Source organism: Cheilinus undulatus, linkage group 24, assembly GCF_018320785.1.
Source record: "Cheilinus undulatus linkage group 24, ASM1832078v1, whole genome shotgun sequence".
Classification (NCBI taxonomy): domain Eukaryota; kingdom Metazoa; phylum Chordata; class Actinopteri; order Labriformes; family Labridae; genus Cheilinus; species Cheilinus undulatus.
This window is the reverse complement of record NC_054888.1, coordinates 26,817,670-26,839,065: the sequence shown is the minus strand read 5'-3', so window position 1 is coordinate 26,839,065 and position 21,396 is coordinate 26,817,670. Positions and strand designations below refer to the sequence as shown.

General features: G+C 35.8%; 1 protein-coding gene across 2 annotated transcripts in view; it reads right to left on the bottom strand.

Moving 5' to 3' along the window:
• LOC121506234 (gamma-aminobutyric acid receptor subunit gamma-3-like) overlaps positions 1-21,396 on the bottom strand; it is a 106,282-nt gene that overhangs the window by 38,924 nt on the left and 45,962 nt on the right. For both annotated transcript variants that reach the window (XM_041781939.1, XM_041781940.1), the window contains 3 exons: positions 13,348-13,439; positions 10,774-10,905; positions 10,069-10,151 (listed from right to left, as the gene is read on the bottom strand). In XM_041781939.1, the coding sequence (XP_041637873.1) occupies positions 10,069-10,151; positions 10,774-10,905; positions 13,348-13,439 (307 nt within the window). The remainder of the gene's footprint in view (positions 1-10,068; positions 10,152-10,773; positions 10,906-13,347; positions 13,440-21,396) is intronic.

Below are 21,396 nucleotides of genomic sequence, written 5' to 3'. Positions count from 1 at the left end.
ATAGTATAATATGATTTTTTTTGACGACCTATTTAGTGACGACATGCTATAGCATGACGTTTTTTGCTCATTTTGACACAGTAAAATATGATGTTTTTCACGACCAATTTAGTGACGACATGCTATAGCATGACGTTTTTGCTCATTTTGACATAGTATAATATGATGTTTTTCACGACAAATTTAGTGACGACATGCTATAACATGACGTTTTTTGCTTATATTGACATAGTATAATATGTTTTTCACGACCAATTTAGTGACGACATGCTATAACATGACGTTTTTTTGCCAATTTTGAAATAGCATAATTTGATGTTTTTTCACGACCAATTTAGTGACGACATGCTATAACATGACGTTTTTTTGCCAATTTTGAAATAGCATAATTTGATGTTTTTCACAACCAATTTAGTGACGACATGCTATAACATGACTTTTTGACTAATATTGACATAGTATAATATGATGTTTTTCACGACCAATTTAGTGACGACATGTTATAACATGACGTTTTTGCTCATTTTGACATAGTATAATATGATGTTATTAATGAGAGATTTAGTGACAACATGCTATAACATGACGTTTTTTGCTAATATTGACATAGTATAATAGGATGTTTTTCACGAGAAATTTAGTGACGACATGCTATAACATGACGTTTTTTGCTCATTTTGACATAGTATAATATGATGTTTTTCATGACCAATTTAGTGACGGCATACTATAACATGACGTTTTTTGCTCATTTTGACATAGTATAATATGATGTTTTTCATGACCAATTTAGTGACGACATGCTATAGCATGACGGGTTTTTTTTGCTAATATTGACACAGTATAATATGATGTTTTTCACGACCAATTTAGTGATGACATGCTATAGCATGACGTTTTTTTTTGCTAATATTGACATAGTATAATATGAATTTTTTCATGAACAACTTAGTGATGACATGCTATAGCATGACGTTTTTTGCCTATTTTGACAAAGCATAATTTGATGTTTTTTCACGACCAATTTAGTGACGACATGGTATAACATGATGTTTTTTGCTCATTTTGACACAGTAAAATATGATGTTTTTCACGACCAATTTAGTGATGACATGCTATAGCATGACGTTTTTTTTTGCTAATATTGACATAGTATAATATGATGTTTTTCATGACCAATTTAGTGACGACATGCTATAACATGACGTTTTTTGCTCATTTTGACATAGTATAATATGATGTTTTTCATGACCAATTTTGTGACGACATGCTATAGCATGACGTTTTTTTTTTGTTTTTTTGACATAGTATAATATGTTTTACATGAGCAATTTTGTGATCAAAGATATAACATGACGTTTTTTGCTAATTTTGACATAGTATAATATGATGTTTTTCATGACCAATTTAGTGACGACATGCTATAGCATGACGTTTTTTGCTAATTTTGACATAGTATAATATGATGTTTTTCATGACCAATTTAGTGACGACATGCTATAACATGACGTTTTTTGCTCATTTTGACATAGTATAATATGATGTTTTTCATGAACAATTTAGTGACGACATGCTATAGCATGACGGTTTTTTTTTGCTAATATTGACATAGTATAATATGAATTTTTTCATGAACAACTTAGTGACGACATGCTATAACATGACGTTTTTTGCTAATTTTGACATAGTATAATATGATGTTTTTCATGACCAATTTAGTGACGGCATACTCTAACATGACGTTTTTTGCTCATTTTGACATAGTATAATATGATGTTTTTTATGACCAATTTTGTGACGACATGCTATAACATGATGTTTTTTTTTTTGTTTTTTTGACATAGTATAATATGATGTTTTTCATGACCAATTTAGTGACGGCATACTCTAACATGACGTTTTTTGCTCATTTTGACATAGTATAATATGATGTTTTTTATGACCAATTTTGTGACGACATGCTATAACATGACGTTTTTTGCTCATTTTGACATAGTATAATATGATTTTTTTTGAAGACCTATTTAGTGACGACATGCTATAGCATGACGTTTTTTGCTAATATTGACATAGTATAATATGATGTTTTCACGACCAATTTTTTGACGACATTCTATAGCATGACATTTTTTGCTAATTTTGACATAGTATAATATGATATTTTTCATGACCAATTTTTTAATGACATGCTATAGCATGACATTTTTGCTCATTTTTACATAGTATAACATGATGTTTTTCACGACCAATTTAGTGACGACATGCTATAGCATGACGTTTTTTGCTAATTTTGACATAGTATAATATGATGTTTTTCATGACCAATTTAGTGACGACATGCTATAGCATGACGTTTTTTGCTAATTTTGACATAGTATAATATGATGTTTTTCACGACCAATTTAGTGACGACATGCTATAACATGACGTTTTTTGCTAATATTGACATAGTATAATATGATGTTTTTCACGAGAAATTTAGTGACGACATGCTATATCATGACGTTTTTTGCTAATATTGACATAGTACAATATGATGTTTTTCACGACCAATTTAGTGACAACATGCTATAGCATGACGTTTTTTGCTAATATTGACATAGTATAATATGATGTTTTTCACGACCAATTTAGTGACGACATGCTATAGCATGACGTTTTTTGCTAATATTGACACAGTATGATATGATTTTTTTTGACGACCTATTTAGTGACGACATGCTATAACATGACGTTTTTTGCTAATATTATCATAGTATAATATGATTTTTTTTGACGACCTATTTAGTGACTGCATGTTGTAACATGACGTTTTTTGCTCATTTTGACACAGTAAAATATGATGTTTTTCACGACCAATTTAGTGACGACATGCTATAGCATGACGTTTTTTGCTAATATTGACATAGTATAATATGATGTTTTTCACGACCAATTTAGTGACGACATGCTATAACATGACGTTTTTTTGCCAATTTTGAAATAGCATAATTTGATGTTTTTTCACGACCAATTTAGTGACGACATGCTATAACATGACGTTTTTTTGCCAATTTTGAAATAGCATAATTTGATGTTTTTCACAACCAATTTAGTGACGACATGCTATAACATGACGTTTTTTGCTCATTTTGACATAGTATAATATGATGTTTTTCACGACCAATTTAGTGACGACATGTTATAACATGACGTTTTTGCTCATTTTGACATAGTATAATAGGATGTTTTTCACGACCAATTTAGTGACGACATGCTATAGCATGACGTTTTTTGCTAATATTGACACAGTATGATATGATGTTTTTCACGACCAATTTAGTGACGACATGCTATAAGCATGGCGTTTTTGCTAATATTGACATAGTATAATATGATTTTTCATGAACAATTTAGTGATGACATGCTATAGCATGGACGTTTTGCTCTATTTTGACATAGTATAATATGATGTTTTTCACGACCAATTTAGTGACGACATGGTATAACATGATGTTTTTTGCTCATTTTGACACAGTAAAATATGATGTTTTTCACGACCAATTTAGTGACGACATGCTATAACATGACGTTTTTTTGCTAATTTTGGCATAGTATAATATGATGTTTTTCACGAGAAATTTAGTGACGACATGCTATAACATGACGTTTTTTTGCTAATTTTGGCATAGTATAATATGATGTTTTTCACGAGAAATTTAGTGACGACATGGTATAACATGACGTTTTTTTGCCAATTTTGAAATAGCATAATTTGATGTTTTTTCATGACCAGTTTAGTGACGACATGCTATAGCATGACGTTTTTTGCTAATATTGACATAGTATAATATGATATTTTTCATGACCAATTTTTTAATGACATGCTATAGCATGACGTTTTTTGCTAATTTTGACATAGTATAATATGATATTTTTCATGACCAATTTTTTAATGACATGCTATAGCATGACGTTTTTTGCTAATTTTGACATAGTATAATATGATTTTTTTCATGACCAATTTTTTAATGACATGCTATAGCATGACGTTTTTTGCTAATATTGACATAGTATAATATGATGTTTTTCATGAACAATTGCTAATTTTGACATAGTATAATATGTTTTTCATGACCAATTTACTGACGACATGCTATAACATGACGTTTTTTTTTTGTTTTTTTGACATAGTATAATATGTTTTTCATGACCAATTTAGTGACGACATGCTATAGCATGACGTTTTTTGCTAGTTTTGACATAGTATAATATGATGTTTTTCATGACCAATTTAGTGACGACATGCTATAGCATGACGTTTTTTGCTAATTTTGACATAGTATAATATGATGTTTTTCATGACCAATTTAGTGACGACATGCTATAGCATGACGTTTTTTGCTAATATTGACATAGTATAATATGAATTTTTTCATGAACAATTTAGTGATGACATGCTATAGCATGACGGTTTTTTTTTGCTAATATTGACATAGTATAATATGAATTTTTTCATGAACAATTTAGTGATGACATGCTATAGCATGACGTTTTTTGCTAATATTGACATAGTATAATATGATGTTTTTCACGACCAATTTAGTGACGACATGCTATAGCATGACGTTTTTTGCTAATATTGACACAGTATGATATGATTTTTTTTGACGACCTATTTAGTGACGACATGCTATAACATGACGTTTTTTGCTAATATTATCATAGTATAATATGATTTTTTTTGACGACCTATTTAGTGACCACATGCTATAACATGACGTTTTTTGCTAATATTATCACAGTATAATATGATGTTTTTCACGACCAATTTAGTGACGACATGCTATAACATGACGTTTTTTGCTCATTTTGACATAGTATAATATGATGTTTTTCGAGACCAATTTAGTGACGACATGCTATAACATGACATTTTTTGCTCATTTTGACATAGTATAATATGATGTTTTCACGACCAATTTAGTGACGACATGCTATAGCATGACGTTTTTTGCTAATATTATCATAGTATAATATGATTTTTTTTGACGACCTATTTAGTGACTGCATGTTGTAACATGACGTTTTTTGCTAATATTGACATAGTATAATATGATGTTTTTCACGACAAATTTAGTGACGACATGCTATAACATGACGTTTTTTTGCCAATTTTGAAATAGCATAATTTGATGTTTTTTCACGACCAATTTAGTGACGACATGCTATAACATGACGTTTTTTTGCCAATTTTGAAATAGCATAATTTGATGTTTTTCACAACCAATTTAGTGACAACATGCTATAACATGACGTTTTTTTGCTAATTTTGGCATAGTATAATAGGATGTTTTTCACGAGAAATTTAGTGACGACATGTTATAGCATGACGGGTTTTTTTTGCTAATATTGACACAGTATAATATGATGTTTTTCACGACCAATTTAGTGATGACATGCTATAGCATGACGTTTTTTTTTGCTAATATTGACATAGTATAATATGAATTTTTTCATGAACAACTTAGTGATGACATGCTATAGCATGACGTTTTTTGCCTATTTTGACAAAGCATAATTTGATGTTTTTTCACGACCAATTTAGTGACGACATGCTATAGCATGACGTTTTTTTTTTTGCTAATATTGACATAGTATAATATGATGTTTTTCACGACCAATTTAGTGACGACATGGTATAACATGATGTTTTTTGCTCATTTTGACACAGTAAAATATGATGTTTTTCACGACCAATTTAGTGACGACATGCTATAGCATGACGTTTTTTGCTTATATTGACATAGTATAATATGATGTTTTTTCATGACCAATTTAGTGACGACATGCTATAGCATGACGTTTTTTGCTTATATTGACATAGTATAATATGATGTTTTTCACGAGAAATTTAGTGACGACATGGTATAACATGACGTTTTTTTGCCAATTTTGAAATAGCATAATTTGATGTTTTTTCATGACCAATTTAGTGACGACATGCTATAGCATGACGGTTTTTTTTTGCTAATATTGACATAGTATAATATGAATTTTTTCATGAACAATTTAGTGATGACATGCTATAGCATGACGGTTTTTTTTTGCTAATATTGACATAGTATAATATGAATTTTTTCATGAACAATTTAGTGACGACATGCTATAACATGATGTTTTTTGCTCATTTTGACACAGTAAAATATGATGTTTTTCACGACCAATTTAGTGACGACATGCTATACCATGACGTTTTTTGCTAATTTTGACATAGTATAATATGATGTTTTTCACGACCAATTTAGTGACGACATGACGTTTTTTGAATATTTTTGACATAGTATAATATGATGTTTTTCATGACCACTTTAGTGACGACATGCTATAGCATGACGTTTTTTGCTAATTTTGACATAGTATAATATGATGTTTTTCATGAGCAATGTAGTGACGACATGCTATAACATGACGGTTTTTTTTTTTGACATAGTATAATATGAATTTTTTCATGAACAATTTAGTGACGACATGCTATAGCATGACGGTTTTTTTTTGCTAATATTGACATAGTATAATATGAATTTTTTCATGAACAACTTAGTGATGACATGCTATAGCATGACGTTTTTTGCCTATTTTGACAAAGCATAATTTGATGTTTTTTCACGACCAATTTAGTGACGACATGCTATAGCATGACGTTTTTTTTTTTGCTAATATTGACATAGTATAATATGAATTTTTTCATGAACAATTTAGTGACGACATGCTATAGCATGACGGTTTTTTTTTGCTAATATTGACATAGTATAATATGAATTTTTTCATGAACAATTTAGTGACGACATGCTATAGCATGACGTTTTTTTTTTTGCTAATATTGACATGCTATAACATGATGTTTTTTTGCCTATTTTGACACAGCATAATTTGATGTTTTTTCATGACCAATTTAGTGACGACATGCTATAACATGACGTTTTTTGCCTATTTTGACATAGTATAATATGACATTTTTAAAATGGAATGCAGATTCTTGGAGCAGACTGCTGCTGACCTCTTAGGGGGGGTTAGGGTTAGGCACCTGGAGGTACCAGAACCTCAGAGCAGGGGTCAACAGCAGAATCAGCTGTTTGGTATTGTTCGTCTGCTGTTTATATGTTCTCTGTTGGCTTTTTATAAGAGGAACGACCCTACAGTTGCATCTCCCCTGAGTTGTCCCAGAGCTGTCATAGACACCGTGTGAGGTTAAAAAGAGCTTGTAAAGAAGAAATGTCTCAGATTCGTTTTTTAAATGGATGCAGAGAGTGTAAGAAAAGAGGACTCTTTCAGCCAAGATGGCTCAGAGCCTGCCACTGATTTTAGACTCTGATGGACAGGAGCTCTCTGCATGTAGACCAGTGGACTCACTGATGTTTGACATCTTTCCCACTGATTTCACCCTCTGTTGGTTTCCCACTTTGCTGTGGAATCTTTATTTTCTAAAATGTGGTGGAATGTGTTGTTCTGACTGTTCTGCACATCAGTGTGGGCCAGATTATGAAGGGAACTGTTATTTCTACATGCACTCTTTGTTTTTGGAGCTGCTAATGCAGCAGCATGTGGACTCCTTTAGACTGTCAGCTTCAGCACACTGCTGTTACATGAGGATATTTGTGTTTGGCATATTGTCGCTGCAGTGTTGCTTGCTCAAGAGGTGCAGCGTCATCGCTCAGTGCCTGGAGCTGCATAAAGGCTCATGCCAGTCCTGGTTCCACCCCCATCACACTGAAAGGAGGAGGTCGGCACAGTCCAGACTGAATCCCAGCATTTCCTGAGTTTTGGTGTTTGATTTAAACCAGTGTGGCATCCTGAACACTTTGGGCGTCACTCTCGTGTCTGTCAGGTGGAGGAGGTTTTAGGATTCCATGACCGGACCACTTCACCAGGGACCATCCTCTAAAATCTACAGGAAGTGAGCAGCAACAGGTCCAGTTTAGCATTCTCACTAAAGGACAGGTTTCACCTTTTAAGGAACTCCTCCTCAGGATTTTATCTGATTGACTCCAGGACTTTATAGCTCATTCTAGACTAGACGTAGCTAAAGCTGTAACCGCGTTTTCACCTTAGGGCGGGGCCTAAAGTCAGACCACTTCTTAGTACTTTTTTTTATGCAGACCCCTTAAAGGCCAGTATGTTTATATTACTCTGCTTTTTAAAATTAAAAAATACAATTAAATAAAAATAAATATTTTTACATTAAAAAATAAATAAATAAAACTAAATATTAGGGGTGTACTGATCGATCGCCCAAAATCGGAATCTGCGCCGATTTCCTTAATTTTGGGGGATCTGTAATCGGCCGATACTTTGACAAGATCAGTGGATAAGATGGGTTTCATATGTACCTCTACCTACTATAATGTAAAAAATAAAAAACTAAAGGAACTGATATAATTTAGTAATTTGGATGGCAATGCTCTAAACTTTTCATTTATATTTGAGAGAACTACCTCATGTGCAGTTAAAACTACAAGTTTGTGTTGTTTCACAGGTATTGTTCAATGTTTTTCAATAAAATAAGACTGGAACATTGAAGGTGTATGCCGTCAGTTATAAAAAGAAAATTGGTATCTGCCAAAATCAGAATCGGCAGATCAGGCTTTTTAAAGATCGGTGATCGGCCAGAAAATTGCAATCGGTGCACCCCTAATAAATATTTTTTTCGTGATTTTAACCCCTTAGAAGCCAGTATGTTTACATTCCTCTGCATTTTTTTATTACAAAAAATAAAATAAGAATCTAAATAATTTTTGTGATTTTAACCCCTTAAAGGCCAGTATGTTTTACATCACTCTGCGTTTTAAGATGAAAATAAAAATAAAAATAATTTTTGTGATTTTAACCCCTTAAAGGCCAGTATTTTTTACATTACTCTGCGTTTTAAGATAAAAATAAAATTAATTTTTGTGATTTTAACCCCTTAAAGGCCAGTATTTTTACATTACTCTGCGTTTTAAAATAAAATAATTTTTTTTTTTATTTTAACCCCATAAAGGCCATTATGTTTTACATTACTCTGAGTTTTAAAATAAAAATAAAAATAATTTTTGTAATTTTAACCCCTTAAAGGCCAGTATGTTTTACATTACTCTGTGTTTTAAAATAAAAATATATCTATTTTTTATTTTAACCCCTTAAAGGCCAGTATGTTTTACATCACTCTGCGTTTTAAGATGAAAATAAAAATAAAAATAATTTTTGTGATTTTAACCCCTTAAAGGCCAGTATGTTTTACATTACTCTGCGTTTTATGATAAAAATAAAATTAATTTTTGTGATTTTAACCCCTTAAAGGCCAGTATTTTTACATTACTCTGCGTTTTAAAATAAAATAAATTTTTTTTTTATTTTAACCCCGTAAAGGCCATTATGTTTTACATTACTCTGAGTTTTAAAATAAAAATATATATATTTTTTATTTTAACCCCTTAAACGCCAGTATGTTTTACATTACTCTGCGTTTTAAAATAAAAACAAAAATAAAAATAATTTGTGATTTTAACCCCTTAAAGGCCAGTATGATTTCACATCTCCACACACATCATTATCCAACATCAAATGCGACACACTTATTTCATAGCGAGGCAGGAGTGCAGAAAACAGTAAAAAGCACAAAATTTTGCTGCATGCTTTAAATGTGAGAAGTAGAACCATCTGGTGGACAAATATAAAAATTAAAAATTAAAAGCTAGCAGTCCAAAATGAAACATTAACATGAAGGCATGCACTGGTTTATGTTAGGATAAATGTGGGATCAAAAATGTCATTTTCAGTGGTTTTTAATGGGACATTTTTGATCCTTAGGAGCAAATGTGTGGGTTTTTGTGTACAATTCTAAAAAATAAAATAAATAAATATTCTCTGGCATGTTTGAGCTTTATTCTTTCACCACAGCTAAAATGGCTTAAAAATAAAAACCTGACTGGCTCAAACATCCCTAGGTTCTCTAAAGGGTTAAAGCTGGTGCAGGTGTTTAGTGCTGTCTTTGTCGTGTATTTTTGTGTGTTATTGATGTGTGTTGTGCACGGTCGTTCCAATATTCACAGCTGGAGAAGACGAGCGGACAGGAGTGTTCATCCATTGGGAAATTATGGAGCTGCAGCTGGCATTCTGCATTGATGGTCATCCTGGAGAGGGCGGGCGACCGAGAGAGAGAGAGAGAGAGATGTGCCAGAACAATTATACACTTCTTCCAGGTCTGATATCATTCGAATGAAACGATAATTTACACATTTATCACAGAGAAACACAAAAGCAGAAGGAGATTAGAAATAAAGCTAAAGGAAGGAGAGGAAGTCTGACTGAGGATCCTCGTGGTCTCTGAACATCTGAGGAACTCAGCCCCTCTCAGGTCTCAGAAACATCTGATTAGATCGATTCTGAAGAAAATCAAACTGTCCTGATTAGCAGGAGCTGTCAGACAATCCTCATGGGGTTAAAACGGACTCAGAGAGATCAGGTCTATTATCAGGGTCAGGTCTGCATTCTGGAAACACAGACCTGGATAATCAGGACCATTAGACCTCATCAACCCTGGAACCCTGCAGCCATATTCACAAATACTCAGAGGTTTGGGTTTATGAGATTTGATAATCATTGCATTCTCTTTGTATTTGTGTTTTACACGGCGTCCCAGCTTTTTTGGAATTGTGGCTGTATAATCTGAGTGATTAGGCATTGACCAAAGCCCTGATGACTGCAGAGTCTCTACAGGTCATGTAACCCAACCCCACTGTTCTGTTGGTTTACCTCAGCGTGTACAGGATCTTTCCGTTGGTCTTGATCCTCAGCAGCTGATTGGGCGTCGTTATCCAGTGAGAGTCGGCGTTCTTGGAGTTTCTAAAGATGGTGTCAGGCAGCCAGATCAGGCCCACCATATTGCTGAGAGAAACAGAGAAGAGGCAGTGAAGGACAGAGCTCTTCTTATAGTAAAAGGATACAACAAGAGCCAGACCACGAGTCACCAGCACGTTTATCACTGAGTTCACTCATGTCAGCCTTCTGCTGGCACGTAGAGGGTTAATAAGGAGCTATTAACTCTTTAATACACTAAAGGCATCATCATCTTCATCATCGTCTTTATTAGCAGACATAAAAAACCAACATTGGTTTAGCAGTTTATCATGGATGGTTAACTCTTTTGCCCCGTTCAAAAAAAGTTGCTTTCGGTTTGTTAACTACAAAGTTTGTAGTTTGACCTTTAAAACGAATAACTTTATGAAAGGTCAATATTTTTCCCAACTTTCTTTTTCAGTTTCTTCATGAAGGGGTTCTTGATTGATTTATATCATGATTTAGTGAATGGCATTAAAAATTAACCCTTCAGATGCCACTTTTTATCATATACAACTAACTGCTTTTTTGAAGAAAAAAATGTATAAGTCAGTTTTCAAATTTTCTTTTTGACTTTGTTTATTATCAGTGTCACCGGCTTAACTATCATGATAATACGTGAGAAGATTGATTTTGGTGCATTGTTACTTTTTGCATAATGTCAGTTTGTCCGAAAAAGTTACGTTGGTTTTGTTCACTACAAAGTTTGTACCATAGACTTCCATTATAAACACATTCTTTTAGCTCCCATGTAAAACAAAGTGAAAAAATGATTTTCACTGTAATTTCCCATTTTTCTAAAATTTTCATTTTTTCAAAATGAATTCAAAACCTGATGAAAATCTTGATTTTATCCTACCATGGCCAAGGAATTAGAAGTACTAGTGTTATGGCTTTTTAAGAGTTTTACAAATGTGACTGAAGCCAGATAAAGTTCCTGCTAGTCGGCATTCTGCTGGTTGAGAAAAATGGACACAAAATCTTTTTCTTCAAAATGACCATTTTTATTTTTATTTTTTTTCTCATTTTATGCAAGTCCCACATTTAAACTACTCCTCTGATGAAAAAGTAACACAAATGTGATCTTTAAAAGAGATAATTTTGTGTTTTAAAATGCCCTGTTTTCAGAGTTCCTGTGGGGAGATTGAGGGGAGGGGAAAGCAAAACTGCTGGGTGATAATTGGCCACTCAGGCTGCCAGTGTTCCCAGTTTCACCCACTGAGATGGACAATAACAAACACTGCATGGCTCAAACGCCACCCCTCCCCCGGCACATAAATACAGCTGTTTCTAGTTATCACCTTTATCAACAAGCCTCAAGATGCACCCTGCAGCGAAGAAGAGTAGAAGAGACGATGAAGAAGCGGCAAGAATTATCAACAGACTTGGGACGTCTTCAGGATCACTCCACAGTGAAAGTTTGATGAAGGCGGATTTCTTGTGGGAATATTTTGATGAGCGTCACCAGTCTGATTCAGAAGCTTGGTTTGGGTGGACTTTATGTAAATGTGGCTCTGTTGTTCACGCCCATCACCTGGCCTGCCTGAAGGTAGGAGAAGTCCTGAAACTTTGAGCCTGGTTTTCTCAGAACAAACAGAAACTAGAAGTTAACATTCAAATGAGCATATCTTTGTAAAATATGCTCAGATTAAGGTGTGTGATAGACCGTTAGAAAGTTTGGAATCTACACTTTCATAATGTAAAAAACTCAAAAATGACCTCGGACGACTTGCAGGAGTTTTTACCAGCTTTGGTCACAAATTTGCATATTTTCCCATAAGATAAGTCTGTGAGTAGATTACACACTGACACACACCTGGAATTTTTTCCATTTCAACCATTCTGGCTGAAAGATCTCATCACTAACTACATATCAAAACCATTTTAGTTGTAAAAAAGTTTTTGAACTGGTCTTCAGCCATGCCAATCACTCGTATGGCCACCGGGAGTCCGTATTTATATTTGGGTGGGAGGGGTGATGTGAAAATGGGGCAATTTTGCGACTGACTTAATTTTCACAAAACTTCAAGTAGTTTGCTACAGAGAAATGGGAAATTACAGGGAAAATATTTTTTTTCACTTTGTTTTACATGGGAGCTCAAAAAATGTGTTTATAATGGAAGTCTATGGTACAAACTTTGTAGTGAACAAACCCAACGTAACTTTTTTTTACTACACAGTCAAAATACAGCAGATATGGATGAAACTCAAAAATATCAAAAGTCATGCAAAAACACACTCCCTGACCTAATTTCTTTGTGGCAAGGTCACAATCACACCCAAAGTTATTTCATATAATGCACTCCAAAATACACAGATTTCCCTGAACAGGGCGTCAGAGTTAAAGCAGAACAGGCTAGGAGTTAAGGTGGAGGATCTTAACTCCTGGTCTAGTGGGTCTTGTACCTGTTGAGGGTCAGGGTCTAGTACTTGGTGAGGGTCTAGTACCTGGTGAGGGTCTAGATCCTGTTAAGGGTCAGGGTCTAGTACCTGTTGAGGGTCAGGGTCTTCATGGTGCTGCTGTTGTACTGCAGACGGGTGTCGATCCAGGACTGGGCAAAGATGATATCGATCTGGTACTCCTGTGGAGAGAGAGAAGGGTCAGTACTCAGACTGGAGCAGTGGGATGGTTTCTCTCTGGTCCTTCTGGAGGAGCTGGTCCACTGGAGCAGTGGGATGGTTTCTCTCTGGTCCTTCTGGAGCAGCTGGTCCACTGGAGCAGTGGGATGGTTTCTCTCTGGTCCTTCTGGAGGAGCTGAAAATGGATTTCTTTGAACACAAATGAGGCGACATCAAAGAGGGCCGTCTCAGCAGCACTCAGTGGAAACACTTCATGTTTTTGATATGGAAATTAAATTATTCATCTTACAAATGTTTACTTCAGCACATTTGGTTTTCTACCTCAGCAACAACACGTCTGCTGACTCTCTGAGGTCGGAGTAACATCTCCTTCCATGGGCAGTATAAATAAACATGCTATTTCTGACAATGGGAAACACGATTCTGAAAAAGTTGGGGCACAGAATACAATGACTGATGTTGAACATAAACAACATATCAGATGTTTTTGTTTTTGTATTTACATTTTATACTTTTTTAGAATTTGGGTTGTAACTTAATATTTAATCAGGATAAGAAGCTGGATGCTCCTCCTCCTCTTTAGTCTACAGGACACGGCGTCAGTGGTTCCTCTGACCACAGAACAGTTTTCCATGTTTCCTCAGTCCATCTTAAATGAGCTCAGCTTTCTTTTCCAGCTTGTTGTTGCCCCGTCCCTACTTTTATGAGAAGTGTTTCTGATATTCAAAATGAGCTAGTATTTTTCATAAAAAGGTGAAATGTCTGAGTTTGAATGTTTGATGTGTTTTTCATGTTTTTTCTGGGTTTATGAGATTTGACTTCTGTTTTTTACATTTTACACAGCGTCCTGACTTTTTTGGAGTCTGGGCTGAAATAGGCCCATCTGAAAGCATTTTAAAGTCTAAATGTGACCATCATATATGCGCGGGTTACCCTATTTCTAAGCTCCTTCAGTAAAGGTCCTGAGGTTTTTTAGCTGACTTTCTTGATGAAGCAGAGTCAGCTCAGTGCACCTTAAATATTTCACCCTTACTAACTCATAATGGACTCTTCTACTGGGTTCTGTTGCTGATTAAGTCCAATCCAGCAGATTTAAAGGACTTTCTTGCACTTTATTATTATATCATGCTTTGCAGAGAGGGGAATCTCCAGCTGAAGCTCAGATCACTGACTAATGGGTTTCTTGAGGCGAAACTGATGCCGCATAGTTAGAATAAATATTTATAAGTGAAATATTTATATCTCACAGACCTTGGGAAATTAGTGGTTGGTCTACATTTTCCCTGTTTGAGTGTGAAGCTCATCATAATGGATGATATTTAAATATGCAGCTTTTCTTCGAGCTCTTAACATCCCCCACCCAACTAAAGACCCAGAGCATCACGCCTGTCCCACTCAGCGATGGGTGATGGCCACAAATATCACAGCCACTGCTCAGGGCTGACCGTGAACTTCTTTATTCAGCTAAACTATGCAACGCCTGCAGAAAGAGCTGACCTTTCAATAACTGGGCTGTGTTTGGGGGTAAGGAGGGGCTAATTTCATGATCATGCTCTTGGCTTAAGTCTTAGAAATCACAGAGATCAGTGACAAAAAAGAACATTTTTCTTTAAAAAGTCTGTTTATATAGAAGGAACATGAAATCTTTGCAGAATTGTTTTAAGAACTGTCACAAAGTCGTCCACATTTCAGGAGGAATCCCACAAACGTCCAGCGCTGATGAATCCTGTGAAAATTTAAAAAATTAAAAATGTTTTTGTCTCGACTAACAGAAATTCCTTTCCTTCTCTCAGCTGATAATGAGAGTGTAATACTGACCATCTCCTCTGATAAAATAATGATGATTATCTTTCTCTGATTGCCACAAGTGAGCATAAATCTGCTCCTTTCTCCTGACAAATAAAGTGATTCTCCATGACTATTTAATGCTTTTATGCCACATGTACCGCTACAAGGCTTCAGGAACGACCTATAAAAGAAATATGGCTCATCATTTATTTACCAACAGTCTCTCTCCAAATACTACGCTTTTATAGAAAAGCTGGTGACGGAAAAACAAGCAGGAGGAGACGACGGTGGAATGAGAGAGGAAGCAGACTAAAGTAATCAAATAAAGAAAACTGGAGGAACAGAATTTAGTGATCTGTTATTTACTGCTAATCAATATCAGCTCTCTGAGATCATATTCAGTCACATCAGTGTCAATGATGGAGGCAGGGTCAGGAACAACAGAGCTGCTGATTTAACTTAGCTGTCAGTGAAAATAGATAAAAACCTCAAACTCAACAACTGGTCTACTCTGTACAAAAGACAAATTATACAAGACCGCACAAGGGGAGAGAGTTCAGGGTCCATTCTCTGGTTTATCAGGGTCCAGTCTCTGGGTTTATCAGGGTCCATTCTCTGGGTTTATCAGGGTCCATTCTCTGGGTTTATCAGGGTCCATTCTCTGGGTTTATCAGGGTCCATTCTCTGGGTTTATCAGGGTCCATTCTCTGGGTTTATCAGGGTCCATTCTCTGGGTTTATCAGGGTCCATTCTCTGGTTTATCAGGGTCCATTCTCTGGGTTTATCAGGGTCCATTCTCTGGGTTTATCAGGGTCCATTCTCTGGTTTATCAGGGTCCATTCTCTGGGTTTATCAGGGTCCATTCTCTGGGTTTATCAGGGTCCATTCTCTGGTTTATCAGGGTCCATTCTCTGGGTTTATCAGGGTCCATTCTCTGGGTTTATCAGGGTCCATTCTCTGGTTTTTCAGGGTCCATTCTCTGGTTTATCAGGGTCCATTCTCTGGGTTTATCAGGGTCCATTCTCTGGTTTATCAGGGTCCATTCTCTGGTTTATCAGGGTCCATTCTCTGGTTTATCAGGGTCCATTCTCTGGTTTTTCAGGGTCCATTCTCTGGGTTTATCAGGGTCCATTCTCTGGTTTATCAGGGTCCATTCTCTGGGTTTATCAGGGTCCATTCTCTGGGTTTATCAGGGTCCATTCTCTGGTTTATCAGGGTCCATTCTCTGGGTTTATCAGGGTCCATTCTCTGGGTTTATCAGGGTCCATTCTCTGGTTTATCAGGGTCCATTCTCTGGTTTATCAGGGTCCATTCTCTGGTTTATCAGGGTCCATTCTCTGGTTTATCAGGGTCCATTCTCTGGGTTTATCAGGGTCCATTCTCTGGTTTATCAGGGTCCATTCTCTGGTATTTTCAGGGTCAGCATACAGCGAGTGTACTGGTTTTGCGGAGCGTCTCTGGTGACTCATTTGTCTTAAACCATGATGGTTCCCAGAAGCTGTGGTGTTCATGGAGAAGCAGCTACTAACGTGGTAGCTCCATACACTGATAAACACACTGGTTCAAACATGTTCTTCACAATAGAAGTTGCATTTATAATTTTGCTCGAATGCTTTTATTTTGAAGGCTCACATCAGAAAATGTGTCTTCAGTTGACATGACTGAAGCTGCTCTGAAGTATACTCCTTCATAATTTTTGATCACTTCTGTAATTGTGATCCTTTATTTCCGCTCCTTGTTTCTGCTTCTTTTATGTTCTAATTGTAGACTGATCAGGACGTTTTTTTCAAATGTCTTGAGAAATACTTAGTTTTAACTGTGAGATCAAGGCTGTCTTTATCAAAGAAGAGCAGTAAAACTACATCTGCTGACACAAAAACACATCACTGATGAAGACATTCATCCTCCTAAGGCTTATGAAAGGACAAGCAGAGACGGTAAGTCAGAGATGGAAGATTATTATTCTCCTTGGGCTGGCATCAATCAAGCTCAGCCTTCGGCCCTTCTTAGCCCAGAGATCCAGGATCTCTCGGTCAGCAGCACAGTCTCAGAGATGGTATCAGACTGCAGCAGACCACTGAGGGAGTCACAGAGCCGCTTTAGTTTTCTCTGATGAACACGGCCAATACAGCTCTGCAGGTACGAGGCACTCTGTTTACTTTAGCCTGCAATCAAGGCTTTAATTATTGAGACAGCCTCTGTGGGTGTCAGCAGGGAGTTCTTTGATTACTTTAATTTAGGACATTTTATAAGTTAAGCCTCTCTGCTCCCACAAGCCAAGCATGATATACAGTCCCTATAAAGACAGGTTTATAGATCAGTCATGGCCCGGCTGTTTGGACCGAAAAATGTATGCAACCCCACAGCATGATGCTGCTGAAAAGCATCCCCACAGCATGATGATGCCACCACCATGCTCCACATTGTGGATGGAACTGAACTCTGGGGGATGTTCAGAGCCTTGGAAGTGTTTTTGCAACCTTTTTACTGAGTGTTCTTTTGTTTTCATGGTGCAATGGTAGCCATGAATACTGATGAAGCAGACACAGGTGTCTTTTTACTAGAATCACTCAGCTGACCTCCATCTCACTAACTGTGAGAGAAGTAGCACCAACTGTCAGGACCTCTGTTGAGTTAGATAGTCGCTTTAAAGGAGGTGAATATTTCTCTCATCTTATATGAATCTAACAGGTTTTATTCTCTCTCAGTGTGGTTTTATATGAATCTAACAGGTTTTATCCTCTCTCAGTGTGGTTTTATATGAATCTAACAGGTTTTATTCTCTCTCAGTGTGGTTTTATATGAATCTAACAGGTTTTATCCTCTCAGTGTGGTTTTATGTGAATCTAACAGGTTTTATTCTCTCAGTGTGGTTTTATATGAATCTAACAGGTTTTATCCTCTCTCAGTGTGATTTTATATGAATCTAACAGGTTTTATTCTCTCAGTGTGGTTTTATATGAATCTAACAGGTTTTATCCTCTCTCAGTGTGGTTTTATATGAATCTAACAGGTTTTATCCTCTCTCAGTGTGGTTTTATATGAATCTAACAGGTTTTATTCTCTCTCAGTGTGGTTTTATATGAATCTAACAGGTTTTATTCTCTCTCAGTGTGGTTTTATATGAATCTAACAGGTTTTATTCTCTCTCAGTGTGGTTTTATATGAATCTAACAGGTTTTATTCTCTCTCAGTGTGGTTTTATATGAATCTAACAGGTTTTATCCTCTCTCAGTGTGGTTTTATATGAATCTAACAGGTTTTATTCTCTCTCAGTGTGGTTTTATATGAATCTAACAGGTTTTATTCTCTCTCAGTGTGTTTTTATTAAGCTAACTGGTTTTATTCTCTCTCAGTGTGGTTTTATATGAATCTAACAGGTTTTATTCTCTCTCAGTGTGGTTTTATATGAATCTAACAGGTTTTATCCTCTCTCAGTGTGGTTTTATATGAATCTAACAGGTTTTATTCTCTCTCAGTGTGGTTTTATATGAATCTAACAGGTTTTATCCTCTCTCAGTGTGGTTTTATATGAATCTAACAGGTTTTATTCTCTCAGTGTGGTTTTATATGAATCTAACAGGTTTTATTCTCTCAGTGTGGTTTTATATGAATCTAACAGGTTTTATCCTCTCTCAGTGTGGTTTTATATGAATCTAACAGGTTTTATTCTCTCAGTGTGGTTTTATATGAATCTAACAGGTTTTATTCTCTCTCAGTGTGGTTTTATATGAATCTAACAGGTTTTATTCTCTCTCAGTGTGGTTTTATGTGAATCTAACAGGTTTTATCCTCTCTCAGTGTGGTTTTATATGAATCTAACAGGTTTTATCCTCTCTCAGTGTGGTTTTATATGAATCTAACAGGTTTTATCCTCTCTCAGTGTGGTTTTATATGAATCTAACAGGTTTTATTCTCTCAGTGTGGTTTTATATGAATCTAACAGGTTTTATCCTCTCTCAGTGTGGTTTTATGTGAATCTAACAGGTTTTATCCTCTCTCAGTGTGGTTTTATATGAATCTAACAGGTTTTATTCTCTCAGTGTGGTTTTATATGAATCTAACAGGTTTTATTCTCTCAGTGTGGTTTTATATGAATCTAACAGGTTTTATTCTCTCAGTGTGGTTTTATATGAATCTAACAGGTTTTATCCTCTCTCAGTGTGGTTTTATGTGAATCTAACAGGTTTTATCCTCTCTCAGTGTGGTTTTATGTGAATCTAACAGGTTTTATCCTCTCTCAGTGTGGTTTTATATGAATCTAACAGGTTTTATTCTCTCAGTGTGGTTTTATATGAATCTAACAGGTTTTATCCTCTCTCAGTGTGGTTTTATGTGAATCTAACAGGTTTTATCCTCTCTCAGTGTGGTTTTATATGAATCTAACAGGTTTTATTCTCTCTCAGTGTGGTTTTATATGAATCTAACAGGTTTTATTCTCTCTCAGTGTGGTTTTATATGAATCTAACAGGTTTTATTCTCTCTCAGTGTGGTTTTATATGAATCTAACAGGTTTTATTCTCTCTCAGTGTGGTTTTATATGAATCTAACAGGTTTTATTCTCTCTCAGTGTGGTTTTATATGAATCTAACAGGTTTTATTCTCTCTCAGTGTGGTTTTATATGAATCTAACAGGTTTTATTCTCTCTCAGTGTGGTTTTATATGAATCTAACAGGTTTTATTCTCTCAGTGTGGTTTTATATGAATCTAACAGGTTTTATTCTCTCAGTGTGGTTTTATATGAATCTAACAGGTTTTATTCTCTCAGTGTGGTTTTATATGAATCTAACAGGTTTTATTCTCTCAGTGTGGTTTTATATGAATCTAACAGGTTTTATTCTCTCAGTGTGGTTTTATATGAATCTAACAGGTTTTATTCTCTCAGTGTGGTTTTATATGAATCTAACAGGTTTTATTCTCTCAGTGTGGTTTTATATGAATCTAACAGGTTTTATTCTCTCAGTGTGGTTTTATATGAATCTAACAGGTTTTATCCTCTCTCAGTGTGGTTTTATATGAATCTAACAGGTTTTATTCTCTCTCAGTGTGGTTTTATATGAATCTAACAGGTTTTATCCTCTCTCAGTGTGGTTTTATATGAATCTAACAGGTTTTATTCTCTCAGTGTGGTTTTATATGAATCTAACAGGTTTTATTCTCTCTCAGTGTGGTTTTATATGAATCTAACAGGTTTTATCCTCTCTCAGTGTGGTTTTACATGAATCCAACAGATTTTGCATGTTTTCAGCTCAGTCCTTCTGTTGTTGGTCGATCATGGAGGACTTACAAAAATAGCTAGCTGGCCTGCAAACACTTCCAAGTGCACACTTAGGACTTGGACTAGAGCAGCAGTGAGCTGATTTATTCTGGTTTGAACCTGCTGACAAGAAGAGGAGATAATTCAATATGGGTCCCTGTTCTGTGCCAGCGTTTGGCGTGGTTGTTTGGTGATGTGAGGGGTTTGCATCGCCAGTGTAGCTGTCACAAGGCCTGCAGACTCCTCAGGGCCCACACTCATCATCTAAACACAATGAGATCTGGACTCTGAGGATGAATCACAGAAACCAGGGCCACAAATGTAAATCCTAATGCATATTCTAACCTCTGTTAGACTGTATATATACAGTATATATGATGAGTCCTTATTTTAAGGGTTATTATTATTGGAGCTACATGTTTCAGAATCCAGACCGTCTGTTAAAGTGACACCACAATAGCGAGGCCTCTCAGGTGTATGACCACTCCTCATAAAGGGATCTGATATGACCTGCAGATATGATCTCCAGCAGAGGTCTGCTCTGATGGATCCACACATGCACACGCTCCAGGACAGAAGCTGGAGTCTCTGTGACGGTGAGGATCTGCGTGTTTGTGTTCAATGTCAGTAAGTGTCCCTACAACAAAAATAGAGTCAAGGTTCAGGATGTCTCTCATTCTCTGTGGACTCAATTATTCAGGATTTCCATTATCTGTAGCTGTAACACTCAGGCCGTGCACGTTCCTCCGTTCTGTTGAGGTTTCAGAGTAAGAGCAGGTCAGGACGGTTAGTCAGTGGACCAGATTAGAAATACATGAAGAAGAGGAGCAGAGAAGCAGGAGTCCAGCAGATACGTGAAGGTCTGATAACATTTCTATTATGCTTCTAGTATTCACAGGGGATTTAAAATAAG